The sequence below is a fragment of the Arthrobotrys flagrans genome (genome assembly GCF_004000055.1).
Source record: "Arthrobotrys flagrans strain CBS H-5679 chromosome Unknown unitig_1, whole genome shotgun sequence".
Classification (NCBI taxonomy): Eukaryota; Fungi; Ascomycota; class Orbiliomycetes; order Orbiliales; family Orbiliaceae; genus Arthrobotrys; species Arthrobotrys flagrans.
The window spans coordinates 588,693-609,552 of record NW_027137556.1 but is presented as its reverse complement, the minus strand read 5'-3'; the positions used below and the strand labels follow the sequence as shown (position 1 = coordinate 609,552).

The 20,860-nt window shown below is 44.9% G+C and overlaps 5 protein-coding genes across 6 annotated transcripts; 3 read left to right on the top strand and 2 right to left on the bottom strand.

Annotated features, from left to right (window-relative positions):
• Positions 1-1,120: 1,120 nt before the first annotated feature.
• DFL_008138 (uncharacterized protein) lies at positions 1,121-2,254 on the top strand (the record flags this gene model as incomplete). Its single annotated transcript, XM_067637831.1, has 3 exons — positions 1,121-1,615; positions 1,703-1,759; positions 1,886-2,254. The coding sequence occupies 3 exons, from the start codon at positions 1,121-1,123 to the stop codon at positions 2,252-2,254; spliced, it is 921 nt and encodes a 306-aa protein (XP_067485781.1).
• A 4,022-nt stretch (positions 2,255-6,276) lies between these two features.
• DFL_008137 (uncharacterized protein) lies at positions 6,277-7,388 on the top strand (the record flags this gene model as incomplete). The annotated part of the gene is made up of 2 exons (XM_067637830.1): positions 6,277-7,039; positions 7,165-7,388. The coding sequence occupies 2 exons, from the start codon at positions 6,277-6,279 to the stop codon at positions 7,386-7,388; spliced, it is 987 nt and encodes a 328-aa protein (XP_067485780.1).
• A 3,400-nt stretch (positions 7,389-10,788) lies between these two features.
• On the bottom strand, positions 10,789-12,130 carry DFL_008136 (uncharacterized protein; the record flags this gene model as incomplete). 2 transcript variants are annotated; one of them, XM_067637829.1, is made up of 3 exons in its annotated part: positions 10,789-10,948; positions 11,018-11,768; positions 12,073-12,130. In XM_067637829.1, the coding sequence occupies 3 exons, from the start codon at positions 12,128-12,130 to the stop codon at positions 10,789-10,791; spliced, it is 969 nt and encodes a 322-aa protein (XP_067485779.1). The 2 variants fall into 2 exon arrangements, with proteins under 2 accessions (XP_067485779.1, XP_067485778.1); XM_067637828.1 differs by having other exon boundaries at positions 11,018-11,765.
• Positions 12,131-17,279: 5,149 nt separating this feature from the next.
• On the top strand, positions 17,280-18,287 carry DFL_008135 (uncharacterized protein; the record flags this gene model as incomplete). Its single annotated transcript, XM_067637827.1, has 1 exon — positions 17,280-18,287. One exon carries the CDS (start codon positions 17,280-17,282, stop codon positions 18,285-18,287), a length of 1,008 nt encoding a protein of 335 aa, XP_067485777.1.
• A 1,899-nt stretch (positions 18,288-20,186) lies between these two features.
• Positions 20,187-20,654, bottom strand: DFL_008134 (uncharacterized protein; the record flags this gene model as incomplete). Its single annotated transcript, XM_067637826.1, has 1 exon — positions 20,187-20,654. One exon carries the CDS (start codon positions 20,652-20,654, stop codon positions 20,187-20,189), a length of 468 nt encoding a protein of 155 aa, XP_067485776.1.
• Between the last annotated feature and the right edge of the window lie 206 nt (positions 20,655-20,860).

Sequence of the window (20,860 nt, the reverse complement as noted above, 5' to 3'; positions counted from 1 at the left end):
AACAATTGAAAATTTTTGCAACAGCCACAGGTCGACTGTCGGACAATGGTCAGGCCACTTTCGCATGACCTCACTGCTTTGGTTGCATCTTGGGAAAACTGCGACCAGGGTCTGCGTGGTTTTGGGTCCACTGTGGGCCGGAACCCCCCACCTTACCGAGAGACACCCTCTGGACGGTTTTGTGGCACCGGAGCTATCTTGGACCTGGTTCTCTGTGCAGGGGACAGCGAACCGCCGCGCAAATCGCTGGCGAAGAATGACGCCAGCCTAGAAACGGTATAACGACACAATCTCGAGATTCGCATGAGATCGAATCTGATCCTAGAGATGTCCTAAATCCTGAGCTGAGCTATGGCCAGCTTTTCTCGGCCTTTGCATCAGATGCAAGGCAGCTGCTGGCACCATGGCCCAAGTTAGCTATCGTAATCTGCGGAAAATTTTTTTATCTTTTCTTGTGAGGATTCATTTCGGTGGATCCGTTTATAGACTCTGTTTGGCATGTTGCACCTGAGAACATGCAATTGTCAGAGCCGCGCCGCCGCTTTCGTGATGCCGGACTTGTCATGAATATGGTTCGATTTGGCACCGAAATTGAGTTTGCAAGTTCCAAAATTGTAAGCCAAAATTGGGAACATCGTGGAATGCCATGCCCGTCACAAGGCAGAAAGATTATCCGACGAAGCTCCGAGGGGAAAGGAGTCTTGGAAGCCTCAACTCCAAGAATACTGTCCTATTCGAAGAGCTCAAACAGATAGCCACTTAAGTAATCTAAAGATATAAAAGTCAGGTACTGTTCGACGGGCATAGGCAGTCCGTTACCAGTTCTTGCGTTGCATATCGTCTACAGATCAACACAGAAATTAAGCCGCACTGCGAATCGTCTCACCTGGAGTCGAACGTAAGTCCTTGTACTCCGTATTAAAGGCCGTGTTTAGGCGGCTCCTCTTGGAAGGTTCGTTTTTGCTGATTGGAACTCCTCTCCAGACATAAACCTCACCGACTTCAACCGTTATTGATCATAACCAATTGAAAGCCAACCGCTCTCTATATCACATACCATCAGCATATCATACCCTTCAAAGAGTAAAAAAATCACACTCACCAGGATAATCCGGCAGTCATGGCCACTACTACAAACAGCTATACCAGCGTCGCTATCATCGGTGCGGGGTCCGTGGGGTGCACAATTGCCCACACCCTTATGCTCCGTCGTGTCTGCGCGGAAGTTCGTCTCGTCGATATCGCTGAAGACCTCTGCAAAGCTCAGGTCCAGGATCTACAGGACGCCACTTATCTTACCAACGTTCGTATCAAATACGCCACCCCCCAGGAGGCCGGACAGTCGGATATTATTGTCATCACGGCCGGTGCCAAGCAAAAGCCCGGCGAGACTCGGTTGGACCTGATCGAGAAGAATTACAAGGTCCTCGGAAGCGTTCTTAAGGGCTTGCACCCCATCAATCCGCTAGCTATCATCTTGCTGGTTGCGAATCCCGTGGATGTCTTGACCCACTTCACCCAGCAGATGAGTGGACTTCCCAAGAACCAGGTTCTGGGATCTGGAACCTTGCTGGATTCCATCCGTCTTCGTGGGCTTCTTGCTCAGAGATTGAATGTAAGCCGCACCCCTTGATCCAGATCGGACCTATTTTAGACATAGATCGATCTAGATACTAACTTGCTTGTTTCGAAAAAAAATCAGATCTCGGATAATTCAATCAATGCTTACGTTATTGGTGAACATGGTGACTCTCAATGTGTAAGTTTCACTTCTGACTTTCTTTCCGAGTATTTCTGTTTTTTCTTCTCCTTTTAGATATTACAATTGATAGTCAACATGCTGTCAAGGGAAATCCTTTTATTAACCCATTTCTGTTAAATCTAGGTCGCTTGGTCCTCTGCCACCGTCTCTGGAGCCCATATCTCTCTTATCGACGATATCTCCGACGAAGAGAAAGTTGAGATTGGCAAGCTAGTTTCGGGGAAAGCTAACGCAATAATTAAAGCGAAAGGCTTCACCTCGTACGGTATCGGTGCTACTGCTGCCAATATCTGCGAAGCCATCCTCTTCGATCAACGTCCTGTTTACCCTCTCAGCTGCTGGCACGATGAGCACCAATGTTGTATTAGCTTGCCAGCTGTTGTTGGTCGAAACGGAGTCGTCACCCAAATCCCACTCCCTCTTAATGATAAGGAGAGGGCACAGATTGAGTCTTCGGCGGCGACATTAAGGGAGCAAATTGCGAAGTTTTGAGATTAAACTTGGGAACGGATTGAAGACAGACCAGTTGTTGTAATGGCTGCGGGATGTTTGGTTTTCGTTGTTGAAAGGTCTGTCTGTCTTTTGTAGACTTGCTTGTTCTTCCGTTCTTGCGATTATAGCAGACTGGAGCTAGAGCATTAGTGATTGGCCACTAGGGTGGAACGTTTGCTTTCCTATTCATAGCCTTTTTTGAGTGGTGCTTTTTTTTTTCATACCTGGTGATCTTCGTTCTCGGGCACACTAATTCCCCCGATTGTAATTGACTGCTGGGTTCGTTCTTTAGATATCAAGTTCTTCTTTTCTCCCTCTTGTTTCCTTCTCTCGTTTCTTCTCTCTACTCGTAATAATAGACTAGTGTACAGAAAAGGAAATAATATATCACCTAAAGGAAAATATAACTCGAGATTATTCCTTTCAAAGGAATTCTCTAGCGTGAACTTCTCGATATCCCATATATGCTAGTGAATCTATCGAATCTTGAAATTCATTGTGCCTAATGTAAATCACCTCAGATTGCGGTCGATGTTTTGCAGCTAGTTGAATTTTTTGTCGTTCTTTTTCATTGTGGTTTCTTGCAATCCTGTCGGGAACAGAATGGACGCTGCAAGATGTATTCGGTCTTGCAGGTTGGCGTTGATGTTGATGTTGGCAGGGTGGTGGCATAACTGGGTAGTGGCCGTATGCAAGGGAAATTGTGGCGAGAGACTGGATCATACAGTCGAAAGCTCGTTTGCTAGCATTTTGGAATGTTCTGGCTGGTGATTGGTTGGTTTTTGATTTTAGAGACATTCGACGGGAAGGTGTGGTTTTTGGAATGTAGAACATTTTGTGTGATGTTGGATTTTGACGGTAGGCAAGAATGAAGCTTGGTAGAGTTGTGAGAGGGAGAAAAGGTTGTGAGGATGGATCCGGAAGGTATTAAAGATTAAGATTAAATTTGAGTGTCGAAATGATAATTATACGAATTGACTAGATGTTTTCGTTGAACATGAACTGAGAACGGGGTATGAGGGTTGATATAAGTGGACGTCATGGACTGAAGCCCAGCAGGGAAAGGAAGGGTAAAGGAAGGAAAGGAAGGGGAGGAAATCGCAACTTTCCCCGCATCCGGTGAGCTACTAGATATGTTGGAGGGTCGCGCAAGTGATCACGACCGCCTCCTCTCATTGCATGGTCTGCAAGTCTAGTATCCTGTTTTTTCCTTCTCCACCCTCAAATCCATACCGAATCCATCAACTGCGTTAGCTACGGACGATCATGCAGGTTTCTGCATTACTCGCGACCGCTTCAAGCTAACGAGAACGCATTGCCTAGGCATCTTCTGCTTCTCAGCTACCTTTGGTGGTTCGAATTCACGTCGGTTGAAAAAAATTGTCAAGGTTGGGGTATCACATGGTGTGACGGGCTAAAATGTTGTTCTGCGGAGGTCCTATCAGAGAGGGATTTGCGGGGTTGGATGTGTTTGGAAACAGGGATCATGTATGTGGTGTTATGCGAAAACTGCGATCACAGAACTATCACGGTACATAGCAAAAAACTTCCTGCAAGATGTTGCAATTTGAAGGCGAGGGAAAATTTGGACGAGTCTCTCTTTTTTTGTTCGATGGGCATTTAATTGAGGGAGTCACAGGAACCGCTGCCTCTGTTCTTGGCTTGGGGGTATCAGCTCTAGAGTTTTTCCTGGGGGGTATTTTTTGGAGGCATTCCTTTCGTCGGCGATAATCGAGAATTTGAAGCCTTTGAAGGAGAGGGTTTGCGGTTGGGTGGGTGGCCTTATCCAGGGAACCGCCAGAACGCCGCTTCTTCTGACTCGAGTTTATCAAAAAGGTACTTCGAACGATAAGCAAGCAACTTTTTCTTCTTCTTCTCTCTCAAAGTTCCTAATATCGATATCAATGTAATTGCCCTTTATTGGGTAAAATGCAGATATCACTCGAAGACATCTTTTTCCCCTCATCACTACAATTTTCACGGTATAATTATAATATATCGATACCATGCAGTGAATCGGTTCAGACATCTTTTCACAGGCCTTGAACGTCTTATCTCCAGGCGGAGTTGAGTTCAACGACATGGCAACACAAATTGCTGCCAATCATCCGCCAACCAACCGAGTCTAGAGCCTAGAGCCGGGATGGGCCCTGAGAAGCCTTTTCTGTGTAACAATAATCCAATCCGTCCTGTTGTCACACCGGAGCTTGTATAACCTCCTGTTCCTCCCCTTTCTTATTATCCCAACATAATATCCCCTTGCCCGGATCCTTCCCAATTTCAAATTGAATTCGGATTGTAAGCATGCTTATGCTAACTGCGGTAGCAGTAGTACTGATTGACAGGCAGTTTGTGGAAGGTGACTGTGGTTGGATACACTTGTTTTTTTCTCCTGAAATCTTTTCTATCTGTAACGGCAGCCAAAGAGAAATTGACGGGTTCTGGCATGTACAGTCGGTATCCCAGGACCTATTCTACCGGGCGTACAATATATCCAGAGCTCCCTACTTTCCATAGTCAAGTCAAATCAAGTCGGCAGTTCGATGATGGGCAGGGCAGGGTCGGGTCGGGTCGACGAGTTCGTGTCGAATGGGTTCCGTGACATTGCATCCGAGATTATGACAAAAGCTTAAACGGTTTGAAAAAAAAAAAAAAAGAATCTATCGGACTCCGAATCGAATTATGCAATCGAATTCTACTCGCAAGGTCGGATTCCGTCAAAGCGGTTGGTCTCCTCAAAAGGAATTTATTCCGTTCGAAATATTTCTTTCATCGTCGAACATCTGATCATAGTGACTTCTAATCCTCCCAAGAAAAAATATCTTCAACTAGGAATCTTAGGCAGATGCCATGGCCATGACCAAACGCCTCACGGGCTCAAGATAACGGATGAATCCACCGCGGCAGAGGGTAGAACTCCGTTGTGGGTTATAGAAAGCGACGAAAGGGTATCAGGAAAGAAAAATTTCGTCGTGATCATGAGACGTATAACACTTAACATGTAAGAAGCCCCTATCAAAACCGCTGTGCTGGCTAGGGCGGGAAGGGAGTTCCGATATATAGTCTCGCTCATACGAATCGTACGTTGTGTACATTAGCAACCTCCACTGTTGCAGACAACGCAAAAACTTGTCACGCCACTGCCGCTTAGCCCAAATATCACACCACAATGGGCAAACCTCTGGTAAATCCTAGCGTCTGTTGCAGGCGGAACCATCCGACCTCCACTAAGCCTTCGTATAAACCCGACATGTGGTCCCATTCGATCTTAAAGGGATTCGCGCGTCGATCCGCGATAGGCTGGATTTGCCCTTCTTCCCTTCCGTTTAATCCTTGTTCAGATCTCGCATGTAGACTTTATCACGCCACCTTGACCTGTGGTCTGCGCATCCTGTAAATTACAACAACGAAACTGTTCTTGTCGCGATTCATCCCGATAGTGCTCATACGGTAAACTATGCGAAGCCCTAATAACTTCATCAAAAGGGTAAAGAACAATGGAACATTCATGGATCTAGGTTGAATCAGAGGTCTTAATACCCCGAAAGGACGGGGGGAGTTAGAAGCACTCTGACGGCCACATGCATGACCTCGCCATGACATGATTCTAGCATCAAGCTGTATGACATCGTTACTTCTCCATATTTCCCCGAACAGCGTAGGGGGAGAGGAGTGCCAGCTGGGCAGTCCCCGGGTCATAAACTATGTAAAATCAGCTTTAGTATAGTCTGGAACCCCGTGGTCCGTCCCGATTGTGGTCTGATACCTTGTATTCCTTGGTTCTGTATATAAGGCTGTACACCGCCAGGCACAGCCCTAAAGCATTTCAATGCATATTATACACCCAAAGCCTAATTCGACTACACAAGTCACTCCCATATACGGAACTTATATTTTAGATATACTAACTTGTATATCCCAAACTATACCTTTTACATACAGTTATTCAAACACTGTATTCAATAACTTCACACAACTATATACCATCTACGAGTAAAATCATTTACTCTTTAACATATTAAATGCCAATTAAAGCATACCTCCAATCCCCACCCCTCAGGCCTACAGTGAACACTCACGGCCTACCTCCCCGTCATATCTCCGCCCTGATCATTGAGGAAGACCTATCAGACATCGATACCCCAGATTCCTCTTGGTTCCTCCCCGCCAACGTTTACGAAACAATTACAATTTCCCAAAAAGAGGTCCCAGAAGATTTCGAAAACGATAACTCAGCTCTTATTGCACCCATTCACTTAGATATCCCCACCGCAGCCGATACATCTCGTCGTCCATCGATTTGTCTTGCGCGTTTGCAAACACAGGGCGTTGAAGACGCAGACATCAAACTGCCAAATTACGAATACGCCCATCCAATGCAAACGGCAAGTAGGAGGGGTAGTACTTCTTCTGAAGTATTCTTTCACTCACCATTGAGGAGGACGAGAACGTACGAAAATTACTCGAGCAGCGCAAGTAGCAGCGGAAGCGGTAGTTCCGCGGCTAGCGGGTACGAGAGTCCGGTGTTTTATCCAGATAGCGACTGCGGATGTGACGATTGTGATTGCGACCACGAGGAAACTGGGGTTTCCAAAATGGCAAGGTCGTTGCCGATTCAAGTCCCTGCAGCTAAGGGAAACGCGCCGACGACGAGGAGAAGAAGAGGGTGTTTTGTTCAAAACGACATGAAGAAGAAAGTTGATGAAGATGAAGTTATGGAGGGTTCTGATGACGAGGAAGCAATCGATGAAGGATCCATCGAAGACTGGGTCCAGTTTGCTTACAGTACGTCTTACCAATCTACAATGTCCTGTCGAAGTTTTACATAAGAGAGAAAATTGAAAGAGGAAGAGTCGCGATCGAAACGGAAACACGAACTCAGATTCTAATTTACAATTACTTATCCTTAGCGCCATCGAGCAACTTCGAAACCGCCTTAATATCTGAAGTCGTCCGTCGACGAAAATCCGATGAAAGATTCGCTGCGATAAAGAACTACGGTATCGGTCACGAAAAGGAGCTCGAGAACGCGCAGTTTTCCGAGTCCCATAGGAGAGCACAGTGGATGAGAGACATGATTAGGTGGTACCCTCAAGAGTGTGGCGGTGGACACGTTCTACCCTGCATCTCTTAATCCTTGAGGAAAAAGTTCCCCCGGGGTCGAAGGGGGAAATCTTTTTTTGCCTTGACCTTTTTCCTCCCTGGATGGCAGGTGCGGAGAAAGGTGTTCACGTTCGGTGCAAAATCGTCATGGTTGTTTAACGGAGGAGGAAGGGAAACAGGTAGAGGAAAGAAACAGGACTCTGCTGCATGGTTGGGGTTCCCTTCCTCCTCCTCCTCCTTCTCTTTTTTACCTCGGTCATATTTCTAGTTTCGAAAGATACCCCCATCGCATTGTTGTTCAGTCCACGACTTGATTTTTGGATTTTTCTCAAAGGCAAAATGAAGCAACTGACTTCCTTTTCCTTCGATCATTCCGTACAAAGGTCCAATTTACGGTTTTCTTGAATTGCCGTTACGTTTATCCAGATCCCCATCTCCAGCTCTTCGGCTTTTGTTCCTCATGGGTGTTTTTTTTCTCTTGAGCCATTGTCATTGTTTCACTTGAGGGACCCCCTTCGGCTTCCCGTTATCTGCCATACTAGCCAGCACATATTTCCATTTTCTTATAATGATCATCACTGTACATATATATAGCTTGCCTGCATTATTACTCAACCCCCCTTGGTTGCATTGCATATTCGGGTTTTTTTTTTTTTTTTTTGAAAGAAAGAAAGAAAAGGAACTCGCCTCGGGGTAGGGGGGACTTTACTTTTTTACAACAAAATCTTGCGATTGGAGGGAGTGATTTCCGGCGCTTATAACTTCATATATACTTTTTCACCCCAGAGTTGGTTCAGCAAGGCCCTGGGGAGAAGAAGTATTCGGGTGTGTGAGAGGGAAGATTCGCATACCCATGTATATATCTGAAAGGAATAATAGTCCGCATCTCAACAGTTTTTTTTTTTTGGCCGTTTCATCCAGCTGGCTAGCTGGCTAGGGTGTCAAAGCTATCACTTACGCATGCAGGAAAAGAAGGTCTAGATCGACGACAGCGGCAAAGATCTGAATCTAATTCCTCAAGATTGTCCAACAGTTGGAAGCGGGGAAATGGGACATGGAAATATGGCAATAGTATTCCCGAAAAGACGCTTATCATGCCGAGGAGGAGGAGAAGGAGAAGGCAAAAGATACACACGGCTGTCTACGAGAATACGAAACAGACCTTGGACGTCATCGGCCATTTTTACCCTAACTCGCCCTTCTCTCTCTGCAGATATTATTCACACTTCCTTTGTCATCAAATCGGCAATCTATTAGGACGTATACGAATATGCACGCTCGAAGGGTCTTCCATGCACACCTGGAGAAAATTTTTCGTAATAAGTGCTCGTGCGGAGACGATAATTGGTGGCGAACGTGAAGCAGTATGCAGGTAGGAGGTGCAGGAGGAGCAGGAAGCAGGAAGGCGAATGGCAAAATATTCAAATATATCCCATGACCAAAATGTAACGTGATGGAAGGAGGCGTACTAGAAAAGTATACCATATTCCGTAAAAGTGGCTTTCACGAGATCGTCCATTACATTTTACAACTTATTACAAGGCTGAAGGCTAGCTTGTTCGCCATATTTAGGGAAGTGGATAACATATCATAAATTCAAATTCACGAAAGTTCAAAGTTTGTTACAGAAATACCCATCTGTATAACCCTCTTGCTTAACCCTACAAATCCCTTGCCGAATGGGGCGAGTTCTCTAGTCTTTCTCGGCTGGCTAAAAATGTTCAGAAGAAGCCGAAATGAGTGAATTGAATTACCGTTATACATATGCGGCGCGAGTCAAGTAACCCGGTATATTATCGGCTTTCGTTTGCCGGATCGAAGGAGGTGTGTCCGTCGGATGGGAAGTAGTAACCGGTAAGGCTTAACGGGGTAAGCAAGGAGTAAGAAATGTTATAACGATACTGTCTCACAATTGTTTAGCAGTTTACTTTTTTTTGTACTTTCCCTTCTTCCCTTTTAATTCCTATCTTTCCTTCCGTAGTTGGGAGAAGGCAGTTTTAGACGAGAAGGAAAAGCTTGGGAGTTCGCCGCATGGATCCCTTTTTGAGATCTATTAGGATATCGGACCTGTATCAAGGATGGTCCCAATATAGGGAGGGCGCCATGCGGCTTTTGAGCTAGGAGGACAAGTATGATTTATCATCTCAAGTCCCGAGTAGAAAGCGGTAATCCATCGTTGCATGGAGGGACTATCCTCCCCAGAGAAAAGTGTCTGTGTATCGATTCCAAAAAAAAAAAAAAAAGCCTTGTGGCATGGCTATTGCATCATTTTCAAGTCTTTTTTCAAGGGAGCCACGAGATAGAGATGGGGCATTAAGGGGACCTAGTTTTCCGTAACAAAGAGCGTTAGATATAAAACTCTAATAGAAGGCGTTCTGGTAATATATACGTTTCATGCCGGGACCTTCTTCCTACCGCGTATTAATTACGGAAGCAAAATGATTGTGGGAAAAAAGTAAAGAAATTAGCCCTTTTGGCTTCTGTTTAAACTGATACGATAATGAGGACAACGTCATACGATACTAAGCTACAAGTTTAAGTTCTTGACTGTATAGCAATATTTTTGGTTGGATACCTTGGTTGGATGCCTGTACATCCACACTGCATTAAAACGAAAAATTTACAGTGTATGGAGAGATAAACGAGATTTCCCGGAAAATATTGATGGGGGATATCCAAATTCGAAGAAATCTGATTCTTGTGAGAGCGGTTTCTTTCTTTTGCTAATAAGCCATAATATTGAACAGATAAATGATGCAATCATGATATCGATATCCAAAGCAGCCAAGTAAAAAATTTAGTAAGGAAAAAATAGGAAAAAATAACTAACAAATCGGCCTGAACAGTAATAGTACTAAAAAAAAATTAAAAAAATTCAAAAGAATCAACTAGTAGGAGTAGTAGCAAGGAAAACAATTGTGTTAATGAAAGGAGAGTTCCGTGTAGTTTAAACGTTCGTCCGTTTCGTCGAAACAGTAGTAATAGCTGTACGTTAATTTGGTGGTAACATGCCCGTAAATAAACTCCAGAACTCCCTTCCCGATTAAAAAAAAAAAAAAAGAGAGATAGCAAAGGATTCTTTCAGTTAAATAAAGGAAAGAACAACATGATATCGATGTGAAAAACAAGCTATACAAGATGATTTGTTAAAAGCAAAACAGTATATATACCCGTATAAAATCCGCCCTCAAATTTTGGTTTGCAGGTTTAACGACGATGAAATATCCAGAATGCAAAGATCTCACCATTACTCCCCTCTTTGATGTCCCACCTCTTCTTTTGTTCACCTAGATAAAAGTTATAAAAAAAAAAGGGAAATATGATATATATAGAGAAATGAAATGAAAGAAAATGAAAGGAGATGAAAGGAGATGAAACGGAATGGTATGATGAATAAAAAAACGAGGAAAGAAAGCGAGGCAAGAGAGATATTAGTAGTTGACGATTCTTCTCTGTGTGCTCGGCATCCTCATTTGATCCATCTGCTTTAATAGCAGACAATCTTCGCACTTGACCAACTTCTCCAATGTCATAATACGCATTTTGAGGAAGTCGATTTCCTCCTTCATCATCTTCTTTTCTTTCTGTGTCCTGTTGACGAAGTTTAGGGCGTCCGTCAACACATCGGCTTTTCTTGTCTTCGGGGGTCCGACGACCGACCCTTTGGATTTGGAACCGCGGAGCTCGCTGGAAAGGGATACTGAATCTTCTTCGGATGCTTTGACGAGTTCTTCGTGAAGATGCGTGATCTTGGTGTTTAGGTTTGCTCGGTAACGTTTCTCAACGGTTGAGTGGGCCGCTTTCTTTACTTGCTGGGCCTCGTGTTTTGACAGTTTGCGGGTGGAGGTGATGTGTTTGGGATGTTGTGCTGAGGAGGTACTCGACACTCCTGTGGCAGACTTGTCCTTTTTCATGGGTAAGGATGAAGTGGAAGATGAAGAGCCGCCCATGTCCGGGGAGTTGTGGGATATAGCAATGCTGTTTTTGATATTCTCCGTCGGGAGTGTCCATAATGCTGGAGGTAACTCCTCGATTTCATAATCGAGGGATGGGCTCATAGGAGATCTCTTCATTGCGCCACCGCTGAGGTTGCTACCCATAGAGGAGGATTGCCTACTGGGGTTAACACCGCAAGGAGGTTGGAAGCCCTGCTCCATAGCAGGCGCGCAAGGCGGCGAGGCGCCAGTTAAAAAGGAAGAGAAGTCGAAACCTGCCATCTCACTGGGTGTAGACACTGTAGCAGATAATCCGGGAACGTTTGATTGATGTGTGCTGCAGGGGAAAAGCGAAAGGTCATCTCCAAATGGCGTGTATGATGGTTGGTCGAGGAAGCATTGGCCAAAGTCGACGTCTGGATATTCGTCTTGGCCGTTGTTTATTCCAATCGATATGCCTGTGGCGTTACTTTCTGCTGAGAATGACCAGAAAGCAGAAGAGAAGAAGCGGTAGATGTTAGTGTGTGTAGATATAAATATAAATATATATAAAAAAGGATATAAAGTTTATAATCCAATGATATATGAGAGAGTGTCTGTCTTGCTATGGAAAGGGCATGTGTAGTCAAGTGTGTACATGCGTGTGTGTGTGCGTGTACGTGTGTGTGTGTGTGTGTATATGTGTTTATAGGAGGTGAGAGTATATGTTATTATACGAGGTATTTGGGTGGGAGAAATTCAAGGGCGTTCGAGGGAAACTGGGCCTTCGTGGGAGCTTACCGTTTTGCATACTGTACTGTGGAGACAGGTATCCGTAGCCTGTCCGTCCGCTTGCCATTGTCACCCAAATAATATATTGTCGCGAAGTTGCGTGTATAGCTAGTTACTGGGTGCGAAGATCTTGACGTGCGAAAAGAAAGACCGTAACAAGGACAGACTGGAAAAAAAAATTCAGGGTGGCGTGTATTGGTATAGTTAGGGAAAGGGTGTGTGTGGTGGGAAGGTGCGTAGCTGGTGGTGGTTCGAAAGATCAGTCGATAATCTGTCGATACTGGCTCGCTATTGATATCCTCCTCGGGTCTTAAAAAACAAATTATATTGGTATGCTGGTGAGGAAACTCGATCGGTGATATTTTTGGTATGTAAGATATGTCGAATGTGAAAGGGATCAGGTCCGAACCATAAAAAGTTAGAGAAGGTTAACTGAGGGGATCTGGTTATAAGGAACTATAAAGGACGAGGCTAGTTGGAGGGAGCCAGAGCCGTCCCTGGTTGGCACTGCCAATGGTGGATGGATTACACCCTCCACGAGCGAGCGCGAGGACCCTCCCCCAAAGCAGTCCAGGTCGGAAAATTTCGTATGTAAGTAGGCACCGGTCCCGCGGACAGGCACGTAATTTCTGTCTCGCCTTGTTACGAATCTTTAAGATGAGAGATCTTGCAGCGAAAAAAGAAGCGCCGAAATGGAATTTTTTTTTCTGGCTGAGAGGCCGGGGACGGCCAATCGAAAACTGGCACGAGGTTGATGTGGTTAGTGAGGGTGGAAACCTGTGTCCTTCGAATTAACGAGGAAAGAATTCGAACTCCTTTTTCTTTTGCTTTCTTTTGTTTTCTTTAATTCGCTTTCTTTTTTTTTTTTTTTTGAATTTAACTGAACTTCTTCTATTCTTCTTTAGTTTTTTTAATTTTTTTCAATTTTTTTTTTTTTCTCTTCGTTTTGCGTTCTGCTCATTCACGAAAGGAGTGATAAACGTCTCTGAGGCAAGGGCGGGACCTGGTTAACCCCAAGCTGAATCGGATCCCAGACAGAAGAGACTCCATCGGAAAAGGGTGTGCGGTTCTCCCCTTGCTCCCACACCCCCAAAATACCACGTGCAGTTTAACACATAACGGGGGCGCTAGTCTTGCCAAGACTTCCTGACCGTCCGCCCCAGTTCGAAGGTCTTACCGGACAGAGTATCTGGCGGCGAACGCCGCCGCATAGATGCGAGCTTTTTAGGATGAACTCGGAAGTCATATTACATGAAGGATACGAAGGTGTCGCGAGATAATCGTGTGTTCGGAACGTGGTATTCGAGGTCATTTGACTGAGCAAAGTTTTCCGTTCGACAGATTATTAATTATGAGCTCTCTCAAGACTATCTGCCTCACCAGACTACGCATCTACCTAGGTATTCAAGCCAAGCCGCTGCGAATGACGGTCCCGCATTTATAATGGTATGATATCTCTGAGTTGTCATGAGCCCTTTTATCATTTCCTACGGGATAGCACCTCGGTATGTCCCAACATCGACAGCTTCCAAACCAGCTTTGCGGTAGTATTGGCATCTGATGATCTAACAAACGGCCCCAATTGAACCGATTCGTCGACGCCATTTCGCTTGCCCGGCTGCAGGGTTTGTTCGCTCTCTAAACACAGTACTCAATCGAATCGATGCATCCCAGTGTGCGTGATGACCTTCGTGAGCGGCAGCTTAAACTGTTTTCATGCACCGGAGAGATTGAGTTTTTTTTATTTTTTATTTTTCTTTCTTTAGGGACATTCTTTTTGGGGTCCCCTTTGTGACTGTTACCAGGTTTCTCTGCATGTTTCGAGAGCAAGAAAGAAAGAGAAATTCCATACGGCTGGGTATCCCGCTCCCGCGAGCTGGGAGGAATAAGAAAGGAGTTTTTGATAGGTGCGGGCTGCAGAAGCGGATATTACAGAGGTTGTCACGACTCGACAACAGCCATCCATGGCTCGCATATTTGCATAAACTAAGTTACTTTTAACTAACTCCGAGATATATTACGAGATCGGTATCGACCCAAATATTGACTTATAAGGTTTCTTTGCCCAAGTGATCACAAATCGGCAGCTACACAAGTTCTTTCATACTTTTCTTAGCATCTGTAGGCAGAGATGATGAAGTCAGCGGCTCCTTTGGATTAATTTTGTGTCAAGGTCTTCCGTCTGTGCCTCGCTGAGAGCTCTTGTCCGGGGATGTTAACCGGGTCCCAGGATCTTTCCGTGTTCCCGAATTGACCCGCGGGATAGAGCATGTGCTCTGGGATACCCGAGCGGGATGCCGGATCCCGAACTTTTTTTGACAAGGGAAAAAAAAAAAAAAATCTGCCCAAAGACACCGAACCCCAGCCGACGGCTCACCATCCATCTCGAGTTATCAACGGTTTTTGTTTGCGCCATCCTTGGAAAGCCGATCTTGATGAGACCAGTGTTCTCCCCTTCAATCTGTGATTAAAGATGCAGCGGTACCCCCAGCTGTCTCGCGGGTGGTGGCTGTTTTTGATCTCAACATCCCTTTTTCTAGAAGTTCGAAGCCAAGATCTCGGTAGTTAGGGCTTCCCATTCGCCGCTTCGAAATTGTTAACGGAAGGCAACACTGTCTATTCCACCCACGCACTGACTTGGGCTAACGATTGAGCTATTGTGGATATCCTTAGGTTACAGAAAGTCAGCTTGGACGTTTCTCTTGGTGAGAATATCTCAGGTCCTATCTTAGTATACCTAATCTCAACAAGCGACTTCTGTAATTACAAGTATCGGCTGTGCATCTGTAATCTGGTGGTGAGAGAGAGGGCGAGAGTGCCTTTCAAACTTCGGCCGATGCGCTGCGACGTCTTGGATATACTTGTCCGCCTCTATAACCGCCCAACATCGGATGAGTGTGTGTAAGAATGAGCTGAACTCGAACTCGATCCGATCGGTTGTGCAATTCGAATCGACTTGAACATTTTATAACATGAAAGCGCACGACATCGAGAATTAAACGTTTGTTAGTTCATGGTAAGAGCTTTGGATGAAGGGTTCCTGCTGCAGAGGGTTTGAATTGTTTGAGCTGACGCTTGTGCTCTGGATGGTTCCAGATCCGTTGACCTTCAGTCGTGGCCAAAAGCGCACAAGTCATACTTTCGCTCGACTTTCGTAGGGCAGCATGAAGACCATCAGTCATTGATTCCTAAGATCGGTTCTAGCAAACGATAATGAAGAAGAAAGAAAAGACTGGGCTCAAGTGGATGCTTAAACTGTAGGAGTTTGATCATGATTCGTTCGGAGACTTGGTCATGATACTATAGAGTACTAAGGGAGTGCAGCTCTTTTGAATCCAACAATGTTAGGGCTCTTGCTTGCATATTTTTTTGAAATAGGATCTCAATATCGGTAAGCCGTCATCTACCAATGCTTTCCTTTCCTTGATGCCCATATATGTGCACATGCCTATAGTATCGCTAATATACATTGAGGCTTATTCTGAATAATCGAAAGTGAGGCGCTATTTGTGGCTGTTGAGCGGGTGCACAATTCTCACCCTCCCCTTGGCTGCTCCACTCTTTTGCATGTGCCGACGTCAGTGAGTCAAGCTTAGTTCAAAACCCCCAACAATCCATGATGAAGGTTTGGCGATGCTTTCTCGAAGATCAGCTTTAAAGCTTTCAAGCTTTCTGTTTTTTTTAGCGGGAAATGGGCACATGGACCACATGCCATTGCCTCCAAACCATTATTCGCGGAATTGTCGGCGTTGACAAATAATTTCGACTACCATAATACTGTTCAGTCTTGTTGACTGCAGATGAATTGGAAGTTTCTCTTGACGTTTTAGTCAGGATGGAGAAATATTCCTTGTAACGGTAAATCCGAACTGTTATAGAAGCAATGAGTCACCTGTATAGTTCGAGTTAATTTCCGCTTGGGGTGATCATGAGAACAATCTCCTGCATTCGCAATTCACGACGGCCACAAAGACTAGGTTGTAGACGGTTTCAGGATAAGTTTCAAGATATCGCAGACTAGTGAAACTGGAGCAGATGACTTTCCAAGGTGCCGCGCAGACTGCATTTGCATGTAACATTGGAAACTTGTATCTCGAGGCCCAATCCATTAATATTTCGTATAACCTTGGTTGTGAAGAATTGTACGACAGACCGTCGCGAAATTTTTTATTTTTTTTTTAACCTAGAAAGTAAAATAAAAAATCGCGACCTGACAGGCACAGATGAGGCTTTCGCAAGGCTGCCAATGCGGGCTGGCATCAGGTTGCGTACCCACCTCGCATCAGCAAGCGTCATAGCGGGTAGGCGCTAGCTGAAATGGACATCGATATGCTTGATTTCTGTGGAAAAAAAAAAAAAAAAAAAAAAATTCTGAATGGGCCAGGGAACGAGGGAAATAATTGTCCCGGCTACTTTCTTCCTGCCGATTTTTTGTCGGTTCATATTTGTACCTTTGCTTCCATATTAGTTCGATTGAGGGTGTAATTTGGGGTGGCAGTTTGGAGGTGAGCATCGAGAAATAAAAATAAAATATTGCTGGGTTGGATCCTTCACAAGATTCTCCCCACATCAATATCTCTCCTCTCCACTATTATCATCACCTCAATCAACCATCGTTATCAACCATCGCGGCTTCTCCGCCGTCACAATTCGTCTCCCCCGTGATCTCTACTAATTAAACCTCCAGTGCTTCGTAGTTTGTGCTTATTCAAGGACTCTGTTATATTGAAGGTACACAGCCTCATCCAAAGACGATTCCCAAATTAGGATTGTGCCAGCTTCCATTGGCTGCGGAAACACCCATTCTTGCCGTCAGACATCCCTCCAGCACCACCGCCGGTCCACCTCCAAGTCTGCCTCTTCCCTTTCGTCTCCCAAAAACGGGGAAGCTTCTTCTTCTCGACGAGAGAACCAAGTTTAGTCAGACGGCCCCCTAAACTAGACCTGGAACTGGGCTGCAGATTGGAGCTTCGATCCTGCCAGCTGCCGCCTGATTCTGCATCTGCAGGGTGCACGTACTCCACGTCCCCTCTGAATCATAAGCGCATATACACAACAGCACTTGCTATACAAACTAGCTGCAGTTAGCTACTTATCACATATAACCACTCCCGGTCTCTTTATCTTCTTCTCTCCTTTCCCTTTTCTCCCTTCTTTTCTTCTACCCTTCCCTTTTTTCTACCCTGCCTCTCTCACCGTATATTCATACACCAACAATGTCAGAGGCCGTACCACCACCTATAGTACTACCCCAAATCACACACTCTCCATCAGAACAACCACCGCCTTCCCCAACATCATCTTCTTGCTCATCTACCGCTACTGAAGACATCTCCGACTCAGGAGAGGACTCACCAGCCACAATGGAGCCCTCTGAATTTAATTATCTAACACACGGCGACCTCCGATCCCCGGGTCGTGAATTCGCCCGTGAACGTTCGCTTCGCAAGAAGGCTCCTCACCGTCTTACTTCCTCAACTACCGTCCAATCTCCTCCGGTTAATCCCGGTGTCCAACCAACCTATCCATCAGATGACGACGAAGACAAGCGGAAAATGTTGACACCGGAAGAGCGATCCAAAGCTCGCAAGAAAGCTAAGAAAGCCGCTAAGGCTGAAAAGAAGAAGGCTTTGAAATCGCAAGAGACAGTAAAAAACCCTCGGAAACGGGAAGACAGGCGGCGGGAAGACGATCTTGCAGAGGCTGAGATTGCCGCATTGAAGATCCAAGAACAACCTGAGGTGGAGCAGACTGAGGAGACAGGAGATGCCACAAACACCACAGATAGACAGCGGCGGCGAAGTTCAAACGCACTAGCACGACCGCAAAAGCCGCGAAAGACATCGTCGTCTAACCAGGGCGGCAGCGGTGGGGGGGTTGCCGTTAAATCACCAAAGATCGGAACCGAAGCCGATGAAACACCAACAGCGAACCCAGGCAAGCGCAGCAACGCGAAACATGTTGCAGCATTCACACAATATCACGTCGAGGAAGGAATGCACGTTCACGAAAGATCAGGCGATATTGACTTCCAGATGGCTGCTTTAGCCAAGATGGAACAATTAAATGAGAGATCCCGAGGAGGCAAGCTCGCTCGGGGGTTAGAGGAGCTTGATAAGTGGAAAATGGAGAGGAAGCGAGATGAAGCTCTAAAGGGAGTTGTCGACACCGCGCAGGAGAGGTACGAGGACGAGAAGTTGGCCAGGCTTTACGGCTTGAAGTGAGTCATCTGCGAGCAGGTCCGAGATTGACGAAGGGTAAGGTTCATTGGGCTCGAAGCATTTTTTTTATCGAAGCTTCTTGAACATGAATTGAGGATTTTACATTCAATAGTGCAATAGTGCTATTGGATTAGGGCTCGTATTCGGTTGGCGCAGATGATTCCTTCGCATTTGATAAGTCATGAAGTTGATGCCTTTTCCGTTTCTTTTGCGTCTCTTCCAATCTTATGTTTTTTTGATATCATGGGGTTTTTTGCACGGATGAGCGAATTTTCTTCCTTTAATGATCAAAAAGTTCTACGGCGTCATTCTCGTCTATTTTTCCGCGATTTGCTTTTGTGAATGTTTTCGTACTCGATATTGAGCCTTTGACGATTCTCAAGAATGCATCGCAATGCTCTTGCTTGTTACAGCTTTTGTTATCGTTTTCAAGTTACCTTCCATGTGTTTCTACTCACTTTTACAGCCGGTTTTATTCTTTCTTGTCTCAGGCATTATGAGGCCTCGTTCTGCAATTGTCTTGCTTTTGGCTTTCACCTTGAGAATTATTCTTTTGATAGCCCGTTCGCTGTACTAATCCGCATCGCATATAACTTTTTTGCCGCGTAGATGAAGAAACCTACATTCACAAATTCTTTTGATTGACTTTTTTTTTCCCGCGTCCAAGTTTGCGCTAGCTACTGTTACTCCAAGAACTAAATATCACAGCTTTTCTAGTTCTCTCTTTGCAATTGCATCCATTTTTTCCAAATCTGCTAGTACTGTCTTGCTCTTGCGCGATTGTCTCCCAGCAGCGATCTGACAATATTTCCTGCATTACTATACTATACTATACAACCACATATATGTTGGTTTCGAACGGATCATTCTGACTCATACCATTTTTTCCCGTCTCCTCTCTCACCCTGTTCATATTTCTACCTACCGATACCGGTATACCCCTCCACTACATTTGATATTAACCGTCCTCTCTCCACTATGCAATAACCAAACTCCACAACTTGCAAATCCCCACACTTTGTTCCCTTCATTTTTTTTTCTTGATCTTTTTCCTCAATCATAGAATAGCTTTTAGAACAAATATAGTCCCCCTTTGTTTTTGTATATAAATTGCGTCGATTAGGGCAACCCTGAGGAGAAGGAGAGGGAAGAAGGATGGGGGGGGTAATTGTGGGGGTTATGGGCGATTGTTGGATTATATGGGGATGACACGGCTAGATTGACAGAAGGGAGACAGAATAATTGAATATACAATTGATTTTATTTTTTACTTTCGAATATACGTTCCGTTGAGGCATAGGATATCGGACTGTGGTCGGGTTATAGGTTGTTGCATTTTGCACAAATCTAGTATATTAAACCCGGAATGATTGTAATCAGTGCTAAATAGTAGCAGATAAAGTAGATATTTCTTGTTTTTTTCTTCTATATAACTCTGTCTCTAAATGAAAGTAATTCTATATTGAGGAACTATATACGCCAGCATGAAAGAAAAAGAAACAAAACTGTTCAGAAAGAAACAAGGCTAAACAACAGATTCCAATCATCGTACACGTTTCGACGCAGAACAAGTAAAACAGCTTCAACTTCTTGCTCAGAGCTATCGAGCATCGCAATTGACAGAGCACTACGCATACGCGGTACCACCGTAGACGCCAGTTTGTCATTATTCCCACCGACTAACGGCGCAGCACCCTTTGCCAATTCCACAACTTGCTTTGCTAACGGATCCCGGCTTTGAATATATCGAGTTTCTATCTGACGATTCATTATCGCGTTAATAGATGGGTTGAAATAACCGAAGGCTGTAGTCTCAGGTGATATATCTGGTATTGTGATAAAGTGGGCCTAATTTCCTTCGGGTCTTACGGCAAATTCTTCGATAATCCATGCTGGCGGTTTCTATAAGACGACGATTATTGCTCTTGGATGACGTTTTGTTATGACGCCGATCCTTCTCAATGATTTCTCGAGACGGGAGGTGCTGTCTTGACAGTATCGTAGTAGGACTTCGCAGTCAGCAGTAGGATAGGCTTGTGAGTAAAGCCATCTTTCGAAAATGATTCGTGGGTCGACGGTCCATTCTAAGGGAGCAAGTTCGTTTCCAGGACTGTAGGCAATAACTTCGCCAGATACAACGCTTCCCATTGCCTTGCTAAGAGTGATTCCTTGGGCCATGGGTACTCCGTCCGATCCCATTGTTCCTGGAGGTCCCAGTTTAATACCACAAGTGCTGTAGCCAAAATCGAAAGCACCATCAGCTTGTAAATGTGATATTTGAATGCCGACGTCCCCAAGTTTGTGGTATATCGCTTTAAGATCGTCGCGAGCGCCGACAAACGTTGTGCCCACATTTGCAAGTAAGACCATTTGATACTCTTCCTAATTTTCCAGAGCTTCTCTTTGTACCAACAAATCCACCGATATACTACCATCCTTGTTACACGGGATTTGACAAAACCTTGGTTTTTTTCCAACCCCACTTTGTATGTGGAATGAAGCTTTATGGAAACGATTAATTCCGCAAAATTCGAAGCTAGAAGACCCGCGAGAACTAGCTAGCCGGTGACAACGTT